Genomic DNA, 15,391 nt, shown 5'->3' with positions numbered 1-15,391 from the left:
TAATTGTACCGGCCTTCTTTCCCCTATGGCGGAGGCGGATCATCGTCCCCGGAAACATGTACGGAGTGGAGTATAGGCTAAGTAACACGCTTGAATTATACCCTCTCTCGTTATCTACAGAAGCAGCACACAAATTACATAAAAGTATTCAGAGTCAAAGTCTACTGAAATAAAATATCCAAATTCTTTAGTCGGATTATTCTAGCAACATACGGAGTCACCAATTAAATTTTTACATTATCATCCTTGCATCTGTATATCACATACCATTATATCCAAAACCACAACTGCATACATAGTAGTTACATGTAGTACCATGATTTCCAACCATTACCGTCATAAACAATATTACAATTTCTCATTCCATTAAATTAAAACACTGGGTATCCATTCCTTCACCTAGTGACGCCTACTAAGATAGTAGAGCTCTGAGCTGAAACATCCTTGCCTATAACCCAATGTAAAGAAAGGGTGTTGCAAAGAGGGAGAAGACCTAGCAAGGATTCTTGCGGCGCAGGAATACTACGAAGAGCTAAGAGAACTAGTGCGGGCGATGAGGTGTCTTCCATTTGCTTATCAGCGCGCTAAGAAGACCCTCCGAGACAAGATTTTTCCCTGTTCTATTTTCCTTTTTTTGTTTTTCTGAATGATTTGAACCACATCACCTACAGAAATGAAATTGCTATGATTAAGGATCTACGGGGCTTACATGGTATGATTCTATCATTCAGCGGGCTTGTTCATGTCGACCCTCCACAATAGATGGTTGGTTTCATCCTTACTGGACCCCTACTTTGCCATGCAAAGCATATCATTCGAAAATGGCATGCACACTAGCTGGCATGATAAGGACTGGGGTTGTCGTACGAGTTCTTTTCTTTTCTTTGTCTAAACCGACCTTGCGCTAGCGCAACACAACATAGGTACTACGTAGTACGGAGTAAATGCTTGTACATGCGGCGCAGTTCAAACGGAATAAAGGCTCCAATCCCTGCACGTTGTGTCGTTCTGGGCCGGGATCGACGCGAGATTCAGCCCGTTGTTGCTTAGGTACAACACGAATCTGTTTTCCGATAGGTTTGCATCCCTGCAAAGTAATTTACTAGTTGACAATACCGCCGGTTTTCATGACGGGATACGGAAATCCTGTGTAATGGCCGAGTATTGAAAAGAAACCGCCTGATATCCAGCAATTTCCTCCCCAATTTGTTGGGCTTAACGCGATTACAGGAGCAGAGCTACTGTGTTGTGGCAATCAGCAATCGGAAGCAGAGAACAGCCCTGATTCCTTTCTAACCTTAAACAACAATACAACATCTCACCCTGCAAATTGCAAATACGGTCCGACCACCCAGACCCCTGGATGATCAAAGATAGGAAAATGCTAGCTAGTTCTGTCACAATGCAGACGAGTATCTACTTCGTACACAGATACAAAAAAGAGAAGCGATTTCATAAATGTAGTGTTTGGTCAATATCTTGTCTTCAACCTCCGCACATGGGCATCTTGCATCTAGAATACCGAGAATATCTTCGAATTTACTCCTCGAATCAAGCAAAGCCTCCATGGGGTCGCGCTTCAACTACGAGACCAACAAACCCGCCGTTGTGGTAACAACTTTTGTGCTTCTGGTTTCGGTCGTCCTGTCTGTCTCGGCGCGACTGGGGACCAAATATGGATCATTCAGGAAGCTCACCCATGATGATCTCGCCATCATCGCGTCGCTTTTATTTGCCATCCTCCAGGATGTCTGCATAGCTCTGGCGGTGGATTCTGGTTATGGAGATCACCAGACCGATGTCTCCGATGGTGACTTGGACCAAATAATGAAGGTAGGACTTGTGCACATCTCTCTCCCACCTCTCCGCAAAACTAAATAATCTCGCCGCCAGAAACTCTTTGCAGCTTCCTTTTTCTATATCCTGAGCCTCCTGCTCTCAAAACTATCCCTGGTCCTGTTCGTCCAAAGTGTAACGCCATCAATAAGAGATAAATGGATCGCTCGAGCGGTCAAGGCCATTCTCCTGGCCTGGGCAACTGTGGTCATCTTCGGCACTGCGTTCCAATGCTCCGTGCCGCACACGTGGGATATTTGGAATGGCCAATGCTTCAACCTGGTGCGTCTGCTTTTTTAATCCGCCTCGCCTTCAAAGCCGCACCAGACCATACTCATTAACACCTGTACAGTTCGCATGGCGCTATTTTGTTGCAGCCTCGAACATCGCTACCGATCTTCTCATCATTGCCCAGATACTGGTGCTGATTATCAACATTCAAACGTCGATTTCGCGCCGTCTGACGTTTTTCGGTATCTTTGCGCCTAGGATTTTGTAAGTGGATCGTCCGACAGAGTTCAAAATGAAGCTCATCCCACATGTTATAGTGTGGTAATCGCAGCCATGGTCGAGCTCATACTCCTGAGGCAATCCACGTATACGAACGACCAAACGTACCGCATGTACGATCTCACCATTATCAGCGTCGTCATCCAATGTGTCAGTATTGTGACGGCATCCTGGCCCCAACTGATGCCTTTTCTCTCCTGGATGCAATCCAACGGGCTCCGGCTCAATAATGCCCAAGAGAAGTCTTCATGGTCGTACAATATGACCGTGCAATCGCAAATCCAGACGATTTCGCAGGACCGAAAGAGCAAAAGCCGCAGAGCCTTTGCTTCTACGGTGCGCCGAGATCAGATCCTCGTCACGCAGGAGTGGGATGTTCAAAGCCAATCGAGCGCTGCACGCATAATCAGGGAAGAGGAAGATGAATTGTCGCACGGTTCCATGCAGGGCTCAAGCGACCGAAGCAGCTAGATACTCTCGTTATGTATATGTATAGCTCTACTAGATGGATATGGATATGTCTTTTGCATTGCGCTGTAATCAAAATGGTGATGCGAACTCAATTGATCTAATGCTAAATGTATATAGCCGAATAGGAATAGAACATATAGATTCAGACACGCGAGACGCGAAAGAAAGATCATGCAGTCTTCTTCCGACGAGCCATCGACGCAACATCAGAGCCCGGTGGGCTGTAATCTACAAAACCATGCTTCTGGTACAACGGAGCACCCTCCTTGCTGGCATCCACGTATGCAGAAACGTCATCTCGATCAGCGAGATCGCAACCCCATTGAACCAGCATCGAGCCAGCGCCACGGCGTTGATAATCGGGGTGGGTGCCGACGGTATCTAGGTCTTTTTTTTTTTCATTTATTCACGTCAATGTTGGACTATTCCGTTTTATTAAATGACCGGGCCATCCTTACAGTAATGTTTCTCATCACCCATTACACGCATCCTCTCCTTCTCAAGGCCATTAATGAGTTCCTCGCAGCGCTCATAAGGTGAACTGGGATGCCACTGCGGAAAGCGACGGCCGCGTTCTTGTGGCATGGACAGGTCCCATTTGCCAAAAGCAACAAGTCGTGGGCGGCCTTGTTCGTCCCTGGAGGCGGTGTCAACCACGCGCAGGTACTTCTGGAACGGCCTCGTTTTGAAGTCATTCAGGTGCCAATCGTTGAGCACCCATTGGCGCATGGCCGGAGAGTCGGGGAATAGCTCTCCAATCACCGGCTGTGTGAAGGCTGCGAACCAGATGTCTCGGATGGCGGGGACGTCTTCGATGGTTGCCTCCTCGAGTACGAGAGAACTGGTGGTAGATGTTGAGCCCATTTTCTTTTTTTTTTCCCTTTTGCCTTTCTTTCTGTGTTGGTGGACGGAAAAAGAACAAAATGGTGAATGGTCTGAACTAGTACGTAAAGTATTGTAACATAACAACCCGGTATCAATTTCTTCGCAGTCCTTACGGTACACACTAAGCTTTGTGCTAGTAAGTTAACCAAATACACCAAAAAGTTGTCTAGGGGAGGACGGAAATATAGGTTTGGTATGTTGATATGCGTAGTCATACATCTCGATTAACACATACACCATAATCCCCGTCATAACTCTAGCATTCTGGATGCTCTGGACTCGGATATTGCTGTGAATGCATAACTAGTGCATGTAACGCTAATATACTCGCGCAAATGCCTCTTTCCCAGAACTCCGTGGCCAAGTCACACAATATGCCCCACATTCTGTCCCCTACGTTTACATAGTACAACCTTGGAAATTGACTAGTGTTCATCCTGCATCTAACCAATCACTACGCGGAACACCCCTTCCTCTTCTTTTCCTTTCTTTCCTTCTCTTCTTCAGCTTGCAGTTAGTCGAAATTTATTTTCTAAGATCTGCGTCCTTCGCAGGATTTACGTCCCGACACCTATCGTCGCTGACTTCAAACACAACAATGGCCTACGAATTGAAGAGCAAGACGCCTATTTCTAGTCAAGACGGGGTGGCTCCAGCCTCTGACTACGATCGTGACGCTGCGAATCTGCAGCGGATGGGCAAAAAGCCTGTCTTGAAGGTGCGCCTGTCCTGTCCTGAACCCATCACCACGTAGTTTACACTCTAAAAATCTACTGCCATCTACATTAGAGAAACTTTAATGTTCTCTCCATTCTCGGTTTTAGTTGCACTATGCTAGGAACTTGGGAAGGAGTTCTTGGGTAAGAGATATCCAATGCTATACTATGCTTTCCAGCAATTCAATTGACGAATTCACTGATCAATTGTCCAGCACATTTACCGAACCTCTTAACAAGTAATCCTCTCTCTATCTCTCTCTCGCAATCCTTCCCTGACAAACAACAGTGGTGGCTCTGGCGGTGCCATTTATTCGTTTATTTTCGCCTGGGTTGGTACCATTTTGATGTTCATCGTCTTCGCGGAATTGGCCTCAATGTAAGGTCATCTTTTCCTTCTTTATCTATCTAAAGGTAGATTAAACGCGAGCTCACCATCTAACCAATCCAATATAGGGCGCCGACCTCCGGAGGCCAATACCACTGGGCAGCCATGCTTGCCCCAGTCAAACATCAGAAGCTTCTGAGTTTTGTAACGGGTAAATAGAAGACATACACACACAGACGAGATTTGGACTGACTCTGAAACCTGTAGGATGGCTTGCTGTAATCGGCTGGCAGGCTGCTTTGGCCGCGTCTTCCTTCATGACAGGACAGATGATCCAATCGTTAGCCATCCTTGGAAACCAACTCTACAATGCTCTACCATGGCAAGGCACATTTATTATCTGGGCTACTTTGAGTCTGTCATTGACTGTCAACTTGATTGGCGGCAAACTTCTCCCCCGCATTGAGGTGGTCGTTTTGGTTCTTCATATCCTTGGTTTCTTCGCCATCATGATTACCCTCGTGTACATGGCCGAACCAAACACCGCAAAAGAGGTGTTTACGACCTTTAAAAATGGGGGAGGCTTTTCTACCCAGGCATTATCATGGTTCGTAGGCATGACAGGCAGTGCTTTTGGGTTTGCTGGTGGAGATGGTGTTGTGCATGTAGGTTTGCTCCTTTTTCCCTCCTTGTTTCCTTGGTGCTATTTACGTTTTATTTTTACAAAAAATCTTTCTTTTAACAATCCCAATCAGATGGCGGAAGAGATTGCAAAGCCCGAAAGAGTAATTCCTAGGGCACTAATGCTCAGTGTTGCAATCAATGGCTGCCTCGGCTTTGGTATGATAGTTGCTATGTTGTTCAGCGCTGGGCCTGACCTTGGTGGGAAGCTGGGCGAGATCACTGGCTATAACTTTATGGGCATCTTCATGGAAGCAACAAACTCCCTCTCCGGCACAATAGCCATGTGTTCGATCGTGATAATTTTCTACGGCTGTGCCGTCATGGGTCTTTTGGCCGCAGCATCTCGACAGCTTTGGTCTTTCTCGCGAGACAGGGGGGTACCGGGATGGAGATGGTGGAAACAGGTGAGATTTCATTCTTTTGCCCTGAGGGAAAGAAAAGGAAGGAGAGGGAGAGAAAAGTGCTGACCAACATACAATCAACAGGTTTCTACTACAAGACATTTACCTGTCAATGCCATCCTCCTTTCAGTGACTATTTCGACGCTTCTGGGCCTGATTAACCTCGGTTCAACCCTTGCCATGTACGACGTCGTGTCGTTGGCTGTGTCCGGCATCTACCTTTCGTATCTCGTCGTCACCATCTTACTCCTTATTCGTCGAGTCCAAGGCTACATCTACCAATCCAGTGATTCCGAGGACGAACTCGTCAATGTACCAGGAGCAAAGTTAGTATGGGGACCGTTTCATTGCCCCGGCGTACTCGGCATTGTGGTCAACGCGCTCGCTGTGGCATATATTACCATTGTGGTATTTTTCAGCTTCTGGCCAAGTCTTATGAACCCAACGGTGGAAGAGATGAATTGGGCCATTCTCGGAGTCGGTGCCACCATGTTCTTGACCATGATATACTTCGTTTTCCGTGCCCGCCATGTCTACACTGGCCCTGTTGTGGAACTGTAAACTGTATCCTGTCAAAAGTCGTACCTTTGTTTTTTTTTTTTTTCTAAATTGGTTTGCCATGCTATGCATATCTAGATGCTAGAATAATTCTTTATTGAATCAACCTGAAAGCCGTGCAGGACCTTTCACATCTCTATCCTCTCTATAAAGACTCTGTATTCAGCCTCACAATATATAGCTAGTACGAATGGTCTTAACACATAGTAGACTAACCACCGTTACTATGGTCAATAATCACGCTCACAATCAATACTGGAAAATGCAGGAACATGGATACCGTTCTGCAACGCTGCGGCAATGTTGTATGATTTTGCAACGTTACAAGAAAGCTACATATACCTTACTATTACAAAAGTCGATATATATAAAACTGGTTATGATGGCTCTGACATTACGAGCCGGTCTTCCAGGCAGTAGATCTTCTATATAAAGACTTCTTCCGTCTAAACCCTGTTTCAATAAGGAACCGGTTTCTATATAATACAGTACCAGTTTTTAGGAGAACGGGGATACATATGTACCGTTCAGCAACTAGTCTAACCCTAACTCTAATTAGGCAGCTACGCCTACGTCCCCGGTCAGCACGGTGACAGGTCGCTTTTCAACAAAATCAAGGCCTAAGTCTACTGACATCTTTGGAAGAATTCTTTTTGATTTTGGGTAATTTGGCTACATATGCTTCGGCTTGACATTAGCTATCTCATAGTCGTTTCACAAACTCTATCAATGCAGCCTTCGGAGTGTATCTCTCGGTCCCATGTGCAGTCTCTTGCATGGATTTTACAAATGCAAAGCATCCCATTTTTCCGAGCTCTTTTATGGGTCTATTAGTCGAAGGCTATGGATCTCGTGGCGTAAGTATGTGATTATATGCTCACGTTAGTTGAGTGGCGCAGGTACCTGACTAATCAGGATAGCGTCTCCTGCATCAGCTACTTGTAATACAGACTATTAGATTCTAGCCTCTAGCATCTCTTGATCTGATTATCGACCCTAGTTACTCTATTTTTTTCGCTCAGTAAGTTGACTGCTGTAATTTATTAACGGGAGGCCAACTAACGCAAGTAATGTCGCATAGCCTTTCCTTGTGCGAACCCCTGCAGCGAAAATTGTTGCCTGAAATGCCCCGTGTTCGTCCAGGCGAGAGAAAACGTTCCTATCACCCAAAAACACGAACTGGGTGCCAAACATGCAAAAGTGTACTCCTCCAACATTGTTCATATTTGCCTTAAATGGGTCTTTTCGGATAGCTAATGTATATCGCGGTGTACTAACAATATGGCAGGAGTGAGAAGGAGCTACATGATATTGAACCATCGGAATGACATTAACTTACTGGCGCTAGTACGACGGGTGAAATGCGATGAGGCAAGACCTTCTTGCTTACCATGCGTCTCTACAGGTAGAAAGTGTGATGGTTACGTGTCAAATATGAAAGCGCCTTTAGAGCCTCCGATCGCACTGGAAGGCGCATTGAGCCACTCTCCGTCTTTTGGATTCCTTGGAACTGAGAAGGAATGTCAGTCGTTCTACTTCTTTCAACAGAAAACTGCGCCCCAGTTGTCTGAATTTTTTGGAGGTGATTTCTGGGAGAGGCTCCTGCTCCAAGCGGCTTTGTACGAGCCTTCAATTCGACATGCAATCCTCGCTCTAGGATCCTTACACGCAAAGTTCGATCAAGAAAATGATCTAATAATGCAAACTAACACGGACAGGTGGACTAATGGATACTCTTGGAGCTACTATGGCAAGGCAATCAGTATCCTCGTTGGAGCACTCTCACAGAAGAGTAAACAAGCAATCGACGTGTGCCTGATATGTTCTATACTTTTTGCATGCATAGAGGTGAGTTGATATCACATACAAGCTCCGTTCCTGCTCATTGGTAGTAGGCGATGCAAAGTAGCTACGGCTCCGCTATCACACACATCCAAAGTGGTATGAAGGTCCTGTGCGAGGTCAAGTACAATGAGAGAATCCGTCGGCATCAACATGATGTCTTGAGGGTATCTGAAGTACCATATGCACCTATAAAACTACTAGAAGAGATGTTCATGCGTCTTGACCATCAAATTACCCAGGTGAGTCTTCCAGCTTGCACAGATTTCGGGTTTTGACCATTTTAGATGGTAAGTGGGCAGAAACGAAAGATCCCAACGATATTCTCGGCCTTATTTAAGGCACGAGACTCGCTCATATCTCACTGGCATGTGACTTCTTACTCTAGAAGCGATATATTGGATCCTACGAGCGAGATACTTCCTACGATTCCTCAGGTTGGGACCTGGCAGGACAAATACTCTAGCATTCTGGCGAGATGGTCTTCGGCATATGATGTCTACTTAGACATCCGGGGTGACAACTTGACAAATGCAAAAAGAAAAGGCACTGCTACTCTGCGCATCCTGAAGGAGCTCGGGGCTACAGCGATGATGGTTACACGCACGGTGATTTATGACGAAAGGAAATGGGACGTCTTCTGCCCAATATTCCACAATGTTGTGTCCCTAGCGGATGATATCGTGGAGCTTGACCTAAAGTCAGCCGCAGAGATGCCCCTCTACTGCGTTGACATGGCTCTTGTTAGACCTTTATTTGAGGTATGTTTATCATCGGACATATTATCTCATCGGGAGACTATGCGTGTTTTATCTGGAGAAATAGCACAACGAGGAAGTATTCACTTTAACATGTTCCAGGTCACTTGTCGGTGTAGAGATCCCATCATTCGCAGAAGAGCAATCTTGATTCTTCGAAAGTGTGGTCGGACGGAGGGGGAATGGAATGCTGTTGCGACTTCCAAAGTCGCTCAAAGAGTTCTAAATATTGAAGAAGCCGGGTTACAGAACATCAAAAGATGCGAGGATGTTCCAGGCTGGGCTCGCATATCGAACATATCAGCGGCTTTTGATCCCATTAATCAGAGGGTGACTCTGACCTACAGTCGGCTGAGACGTGAGCACGATCTGACTAGACAGACGACAGAGGAGGTAACTGAAATGGTAGCATATGACAACTCTTGATTTTTTCAATTAGACCTGCTGGCCTATCTTGTTTTCAACAAAAGCCTTTACAGAGAAAACTCCAATACTATTTCATCTAATAAAGTTGGATTATAGAAAGCAAAAGTATTGTTATAGGTCACACCAATATCTTCCTAATCGATGGTCCCTATAGTGATCGAATAGAAATATCCCCTCCGATATTGACGTACAAAGGCTGTCCTATGTAATCCGTAGTATGTATGCATCACTAATTTCTCCCTGAAGGGTGAAATTGCCGTCACATTACTTTAACAAAAAAGCACTTTATCCTGTCAAGCTAGATACCGCTTAACTTTTTCTGATTAGTTATAAAAGTCCCTCCGCTCTTCTCTCTTTTCGACTAGGGAGGTCACTTTCTTTCCCTGGCATGATGCGACCTGGGTGGATGAAATTGAGTATGACAAGAGCAAATAGCATAGGGACAGAGTCTAGAGCGTATTGGTAGGCCTCATGATCTGGAATGTTGCTTTTAAACCCGTGGGAGTACTCGATGAGACGAAAGATAATTCTCGTCTTCGCCAACACGTTAGTGCCTATTTCCTCTATGAAGGGGGCATCGATTTAATATACCGTAATGAGTAGTAGTACTGCGTACACCGCATACAATAATGGCAAAACACTTGACACTCCGTGAACGCCTTGTCGAACTTGTTCGAGGATAATGCGGTGAAACTTGATGGCGAAGAAGAAAAATACCACAATGAAGAATTGTTGGACTGCAATGCCACCCATGTAAATGTGAATTGCTGATAAATTGATGTAAGCTATATTTTCCTACTTATTCAGGTTACCACTCACCGTTGAGCACTTTTTGATTTGCCTGTCTACTAGCACCGCTCGAAGATGCTCCAATAACCTGAATCAGGAGAGCGCTGCGTCGTGATTAGAGTCAGCCACTTCAAGGGGTACCTGGAAGTAGTCTTACAAGATATCGAAAACCACAAAATAGGTAGAAAATCTCCATGCAGTGACTCTGTAAAGCTTTGCATTTGGGATATAATTCCAGACCATCCTTCCTGAATCACAAATCAGATGGTCTTGCCAAGTAGTGACATCGAAGGGCAAAGGGGACTCACCCATCACCATATAAACGAAAGCATTTGTAAAGAGCGGAGCTATCTGAGTGGAGTTAGCCATTGGATTGGCTGAGCACATGGCATAATCAGTACTTGCCAGAATTATCACAAACCAAGCTGCATAAGGACTGAGGGTGTTGGGGTGTTTGATGCTGATGATTCGGCAGATGTAGTTGATTGTTTGGGCGAATGCGGAGCCAACTATCACCCAACAGTATATTTTCTTGTAGTATATAGCTTGCGAGAGATGTACAACAGTGGTGAGAGCGAACAGGACGGTGAAGAGAATTGCAGCTGGGGTTGAAGGGCACAATGACCACTCAGTGTGTGCTGGATCTGCGAGGGCTGGAAAAGTGTAAGCTTGGTTCTAGATACCTTGTGTGTATAATGACTGACCAGGGCATTTCGCAGACATTTGGAAAGATAGAAATTGTTCGGCGTAATCACGAAACGATACAGAAATAAAGTATATGCTGGGAATCTGTCGAGACCAAGTTCTGGGGCTAGAAGAGAGGTATATATGTCCATTACGCTGACTAGCAAATCAAATGCGCGCTAATCCTTAGTTAGTACTATTCTAAGGCTACAATATTATTATATCAGTGTGTATAAAGAGACAATCGCAAGCGCTGCGGTCTCCCTAGAATCTCGCTATATGGGTACTCTGACCTATAGCCTTAATTAGGCATTATATCCAGTAGCTCTAATTGGCTTCTTCGTAGGTACATCCGTATGATCCGAGAAGACACTTTCCGTAGCTTGGTAATCGTGACTAAACAAGAACACGTAGATTCAAAATAAGAACTCAAGGACTTTAAGGGATAGAAAAACATAGAGCATAAGGTGGAACTTAGTACGGTTTAAGGTTGTAGACTAGTTTAGCGTCGGCTTTTTCCGGCGTATAAGCGTTCATTTAAAAAAAGAGGTGGGGTTTATTAGTGGATCTTATTGGCTGTTTCGTATGTACATCCCTGCAATCTGTGGGGACGCCTTTCCGCAGCATAGTTTCATGGCTATGCGAGAGGCTATCCTGGTATTACTCCCTTCTGCCTAGAGCGAGGCAATGTTACAGAGGAAAGTTACTAGGAATGGAAAGACAAATGCATTGCTATTCTGACACGCTCTTATAAATACCAAACCAAGGGTACGAAAGCTATGAGAGTCCGACACAAGCTCGCATATTTGTTCACCATTCTACATCATCATGCAGTCAATTATCTACCTCTTTCTCACAGCTCTACTATGTCTGTCAGCCAATGGTTGTCTCCCAAGTTACCATGCAGAGCATCAATCAGATACCCTCCGCACTGAGACGCAACTGAAATTACTTCGAGCCCGGAGCGAGAGTATTCCACCAACGCCACCAACAAGCAAGATAGCCCTTACCAATGTCCGTGTCTTTGACGGCTGGGGCATTAACGAACCTACCACCGTGGTTATCGACGGGGACAGCATTAGCTTCGATTCCCACGGCGTACAAAATACCATCGATGGGAAGGGGGGTGTGTTGCTCCCGGGGTTGATCGATAGCCATATTCACCTCAGCACGTTGGCTAGCCTCCAGACATTGAGCAGTTACGGTGTTACGACTGCTATGAACATGGGCTGCTCGAATTATACGTTATGCGCAGCCCTCCGCGACCAAGTCGGATTGACATCCTTTTTCACCGCTGGGGAATCCGCTGTCGCACCCAACAGCACGCATGCAGCGGTGTTTGGTACCAGAGGCTTCGTATCTTCACCATCTGACGCACCCGAGTTTGTGGCCAATGTCTTTGGAAATGGGTCGAATTATATGAAGTTAATTGCAGAGGGCAATGGTTTCTCCCAGGAGACCCATGATGCGCTTGTTAAAGCGACACATGCCTTGGGGGAGGTCTCTATGACCCATTGCCAGGATTTCGCCTCGTATGAAGTCGCAATCCGCTCGAGGACCGATGGTCTCCAGCATGTGCCGTTTGATATTCCGATCTCGGAAGAGATGACACAACGCATCAAACGACAGGGGCAATATGTGACCCCGACACTGAACATCGGAAAGATTGTCACCGAGAATGCGAGCATCGAAGCGATCATTTCTCCTGGAGTAAGCTTGACTTACGAAGCTGGAGTGGCCAGTGTACAACGGCTGATGCGTGCGGGAGTTACCATACTCGCCGGAACTGATGCAAATGACGAAGCTGCAAAATTTCTCAATGGTGATCTAATAGGGATTACTCTACATGAAGAGCTGCAATATCTGACAGAGGCGGGTATGAGTGAGGTTGATGTGCTCAGGGCTGCGACGGTTGTGCCCAGTATAATCCATAATTTGACAAGGCGAGGATCTATCAGAGAGGGGTATCGTGCAGATTTACTCTTACTTAAACCAGGTAGTAATCCACTACAGAACATTTCAGCGACAATGGATATTGCGAGGGTCTGGGTCGGGGGTTTTGAACATATGCCAAAGGCGCAGATGAAGTGATGATGGGCAGTTGAAAGGGCTGACCTTCGAATGAGAGTTTTAGGTGGGGTGGGGACTGAAACAGGGAAATAACTTGATATATTGTGGTATATTAGAAAAGTTATATAAAGGTGAATTTTTCATTTATAGAGGGTTTGTTATAGACGTAAAACTCGAAGTATTGCTATGTACCTGCTCGCTTTTACATTTACACTATTTAGCTTCACAAGCTTAAATTATACAGTACTAGACGAATGTAACCGTACGTGGTCGTAAGTTGTGCGCCTCATATCCATTCTTCGTTTCAGCTCTTACTCTGGATAGGTGCAAAGCGACACACATCCGTAGTCTTCCCGCGAACAAGGCACATACGCCATCTTACCACACAGTGTTCTGCTCACTCTTTAAATGTAAAGATTAGACTTTTACTGTTTCAACCACTATCTAATATTTACCTTTCTTTCTTTCCCCCCTTTTCTTTTTTATCTATTCTACATATGTATTCTCTGCAATATATACTCACCAGTAATATAAAATTACTTTTTATAGATATATTATTATTATTTAACATGTGACCAATTATCCACAAAATACCTGGCTATCCAGTTTTAGGAGAATTCGCCAAAGTATGCCCGTGAAGTCCGGGGCAAGTTTTTATGAGAAAAGCAATCGACATTGTGCAACTAAAAGGGTAAGGATATCGAGTCTTGCAGACAGGGTGGGACAGTGCGTTGAAAAATGCCTCCAACACAAGCAGTTTTGAAACTACTGAGAAGTAATAGTAACAATTTATGAAGTTCTGATTTAGAAAGTCATACATTTTTACTGTATCTGCATAAGTGAGGATATCTAAAGCATACTGGTAATTGCATTCTAAGATTCTTAGAATATGTACTTGAGACCGCAGACATTCTATAACTGTGAATATTGAGACCTGTCAATATGCACGAGAATAAAATGCGTCACCGGTTCAACAGTATCCTATCTGCTCGATCCCGCACACGGTCATACAAGAAACCGTGAATATCTATGCGTCTGTGTTCTCCAGGATATATCACTTCGAGAAGGTCCCTCACTAGTTGCATTTGCTTCACGACGTTCACTTGCACAAGGTAGCGGTTACGGTCGTCGACGGAGAGGTTTTCAAGTTCTTTTTGGTGTGTGGATAGCAAGCTATCTACCTCTCTTCAAAAGGTTAGTGTCGAAAAAAGCACGTGGAAGCTGTGGTTCTTACTTTTGCCAGGGGAAATGTATACCAACAACTGGGTCGGTCTTTATAATTCCACATCCGTAATGTCCGCAGACAATTATATGATCCACCTATAAACACTTGAAGTTAGTTACTGTATCGTTCTCCTTTGGCAAGAAGAGAAAAAGTACCTGGAGATTGTCCACTGCATGCTGGACAGCACTCGCCCAGGTCAAGTCAGTGCCGAGGGCCAAGTTTCCAATGTTCCTAACCACAATCATCTCATCCGGGAAAAGATCCAGGGTGGTTGTTTCGTCATATCCACTATCACAACAACCAAGCCACAGAACCTGTGGCTTTGATGGATCAAGACTGGGAATCAAGTTTCTGGGTACAGGCGCCACACTGTATTCTGAAAATAGACGTTGGCCCATGGCGGACAAGCTCGGACGGCAGATTCCTCACGTTAGAACATCCGCTCGCAGACAGTTTATAGCCTGAGCTCGCAGGAGGAGCATCGCAGAGAGAACACAGTAGTGAAGCCATAATGCCAGGATGTGGTTAGAAAGGAGAAATAGCTGCTCGGAGAAAACTCGGAGAGGTTTTCTGGTGGGGTCGTGGAGAGGAAGTAAGCATTAATTACATATGCCTGGCATCTCGGCAATATCTCGGCATAATAATCGCTCATACTAGTACAACTATAAATCTCCGGGTATACATTGTTCCACCATAAATGCGATATTAAACTGTGCTAAAGATAGCACTTTGACGTCCTGTACAATGTTACAGTTACAGCTGAGACCAGACTCGTGAATTCAAATGTTTATGCGGTGCAGTTAATTGAAAATAGCGGAAGAGGGTATAATTGCGATTCAGCTAAACCATTCAACAACCGTCACCCCAAACCGTACATGTAAAGCTCTAGGATATAAAAAAACCGACAAAACACCCCTTTAGTGTATTATTATGCAAAGTCTATAGTCGTTCAACTGTTTCTGGGCGCTGTTTTTTTTTCACTGCTTCTGAGCACTGCTTTGGTCGAGGCGGCGTAAAACTCGCAGGTGCTCTGTTTTCAAGGCTTTAAACTCGTCGTCCAGCTGGTTGTGCCAGGGATATAGAACAAAAACTTGGAATGCCAGTGCCGAAGAAGCGACTGTGAAGTTGACAAGAGAGATTCCGCGAGTGAACAGCATGGTGGTGGGAAGTTTGAGAGAACGCCTGTTTATTGTCAGTTGACTCGCGCA

The 15,391-nt window shown here is 45.2% G+C and overlaps 7 protein-coding genes across 7 annotated transcripts; 4 read left to right on the top strand and 3 right to left on the bottom strand.

Moving 5' to 3' along the window:
* Positions 1 to 1,566: 1,566 nt before the first annotated feature.
* On the top strand, positions 1,567 to 2,817 carry TRUGW13939_08157 (uncharacterized protein; the record flags this gene model as incomplete). Its single annotated transcript, XM_035491293.1, has 4 exons — positions 1,567 to 1,833; positions 1,894 to 2,118; positions 2,189 to 2,331; positions 2,385 to 2,817. 4 exons carry the CDS (start codon positions 1,567 to 1,569, stop codon positions 2,815 to 2,817), a joined length of 1,068 nt encoding a protein of 355 aa, XP_035347186.1.
* Positions 2,818 to 2,986: 169 nt separating this feature from the next.
* On the bottom strand, positions 2,987 to 3,681 carry TRUGW13939_08156 (uncharacterized protein; the record flags this gene model as incomplete). The annotated part of the gene is made up of 2 exons (XM_035491292.1): positions 2,987 to 3,204; positions 3,276 to 3,681. The coding sequence occupies 2 exons, from the start codon at positions 3,679 to 3,681 to the stop codon at positions 2,987 to 2,989; spliced, it is 624 nt and encodes a 207-aa protein (XP_035347185.1).
* A 619-nt stretch (positions 3,682 to 4,300) lies between these two features.
* Positions 4,301 to 6,392, top strand: TRUGW13939_08155 (uncharacterized protein; the record flags this gene model as incomplete). Its single annotated transcript, XM_035491291.1, has 7 exons — positions 4,301 to 4,420; positions 4,541 to 4,562; positions 4,659 to 4,797; positions 4,875 to 4,957; positions 5,014 to 5,411; positions 5,502 to 5,834; positions 5,916 to 6,392. The coding sequence occupies 7 exons, from the start codon at positions 4,301 to 4,303 to the stop codon at positions 6,390 to 6,392; spliced, it is 1,572 nt and encodes a 523-aa protein (XP_035347184.1).
* A 1,431-nt stretch (positions 6,393 to 7,823) lies between these two features.
* TRUGW13939_08154 (uncharacterized protein) lies at positions 7,824 to 9,415 on the top strand (the record flags this gene model as incomplete). Its single annotated transcript, XM_035491290.1, has 4 exons — positions 7,824 to 8,237; positions 8,285 to 8,473; positions 8,519 to 8,992; positions 9,092 to 9,415. The coding sequence occupies 4 exons, from the start codon at positions 7,824 to 7,826 to the stop codon at positions 9,413 to 9,415; spliced, it is 1,401 nt and encodes a 466-aa protein (XP_035347183.1).
* Positions 9,416 to 9,742: 327 nt separating this feature from the next.
* On the bottom strand, positions 9,743 to 10,927 carry TRUGW13939_08153 (uncharacterized protein; the record flags this gene model as incomplete). The annotated part of the gene is made up of 6 exons (XM_035491289.1): positions 9,743 to 9,949; positions 10,007 to 10,182; positions 10,235 to 10,308; positions 10,362 to 10,452; positions 10,513 to 10,857; positions 10,909 to 10,927. 6 exons carry the CDS (start codon positions 10,925 to 10,927, stop codon positions 9,743 to 9,745), a joined length of 912 nt encoding a protein of 303 aa, XP_035347182.1.
* Positions 10,928 to 11,716: 789 nt separating this feature from the next.
* On the top strand, positions 11,717 to 12,979 carry TRUGW13939_08152 (uncharacterized protein; the record flags this gene model as incomplete). Its single annotated transcript, XM_035491288.1, has 1 exon — positions 11,717 to 12,979. One exon carries the CDS (start codon positions 11,717 to 11,719, stop codon positions 12,977 to 12,979), a length of 1,263 nt encoding a protein of 420 aa, XP_035347181.1.
* Positions 12,980 to 13,920: 941 nt separating this feature from the next.
* TRUGW13939_08151 (uncharacterized protein) lies at positions 13,921 to 14,581 on the bottom strand (the record flags this gene model as incomplete). The annotated part of the gene is made up of 3 exons (XM_035491287.1): positions 13,921 to 14,143; positions 14,193 to 14,278; positions 14,339 to 14,581. 3 exons carry the CDS (start codon positions 14,579 to 14,581, stop codon positions 13,921 to 13,923), a joined length of 552 nt encoding a protein of 183 aa, XP_035347180.1.
* Positions 14,582 to 15,391: the final 810 nt, after the last annotated feature.

The sequence above is a fragment of the Talaromyces rugulosus genome, chromosome IV (assembly GCF_013368755.1).
Source record: "Talaromyces rugulosus chromosome IV, complete sequence".
Classification (NCBI taxonomy): domain Eukaryota; kingdom Fungi; phylum Ascomycota; class Eurotiomycetes; order Eurotiales; family Trichocomaceae; genus Talaromyces; species Talaromyces rugulosus.
The sequence above is the reverse complement of the archived record's forward strand: the minus strand, read 5'-3'. Positions and strand labels throughout refer to the sequence as shown.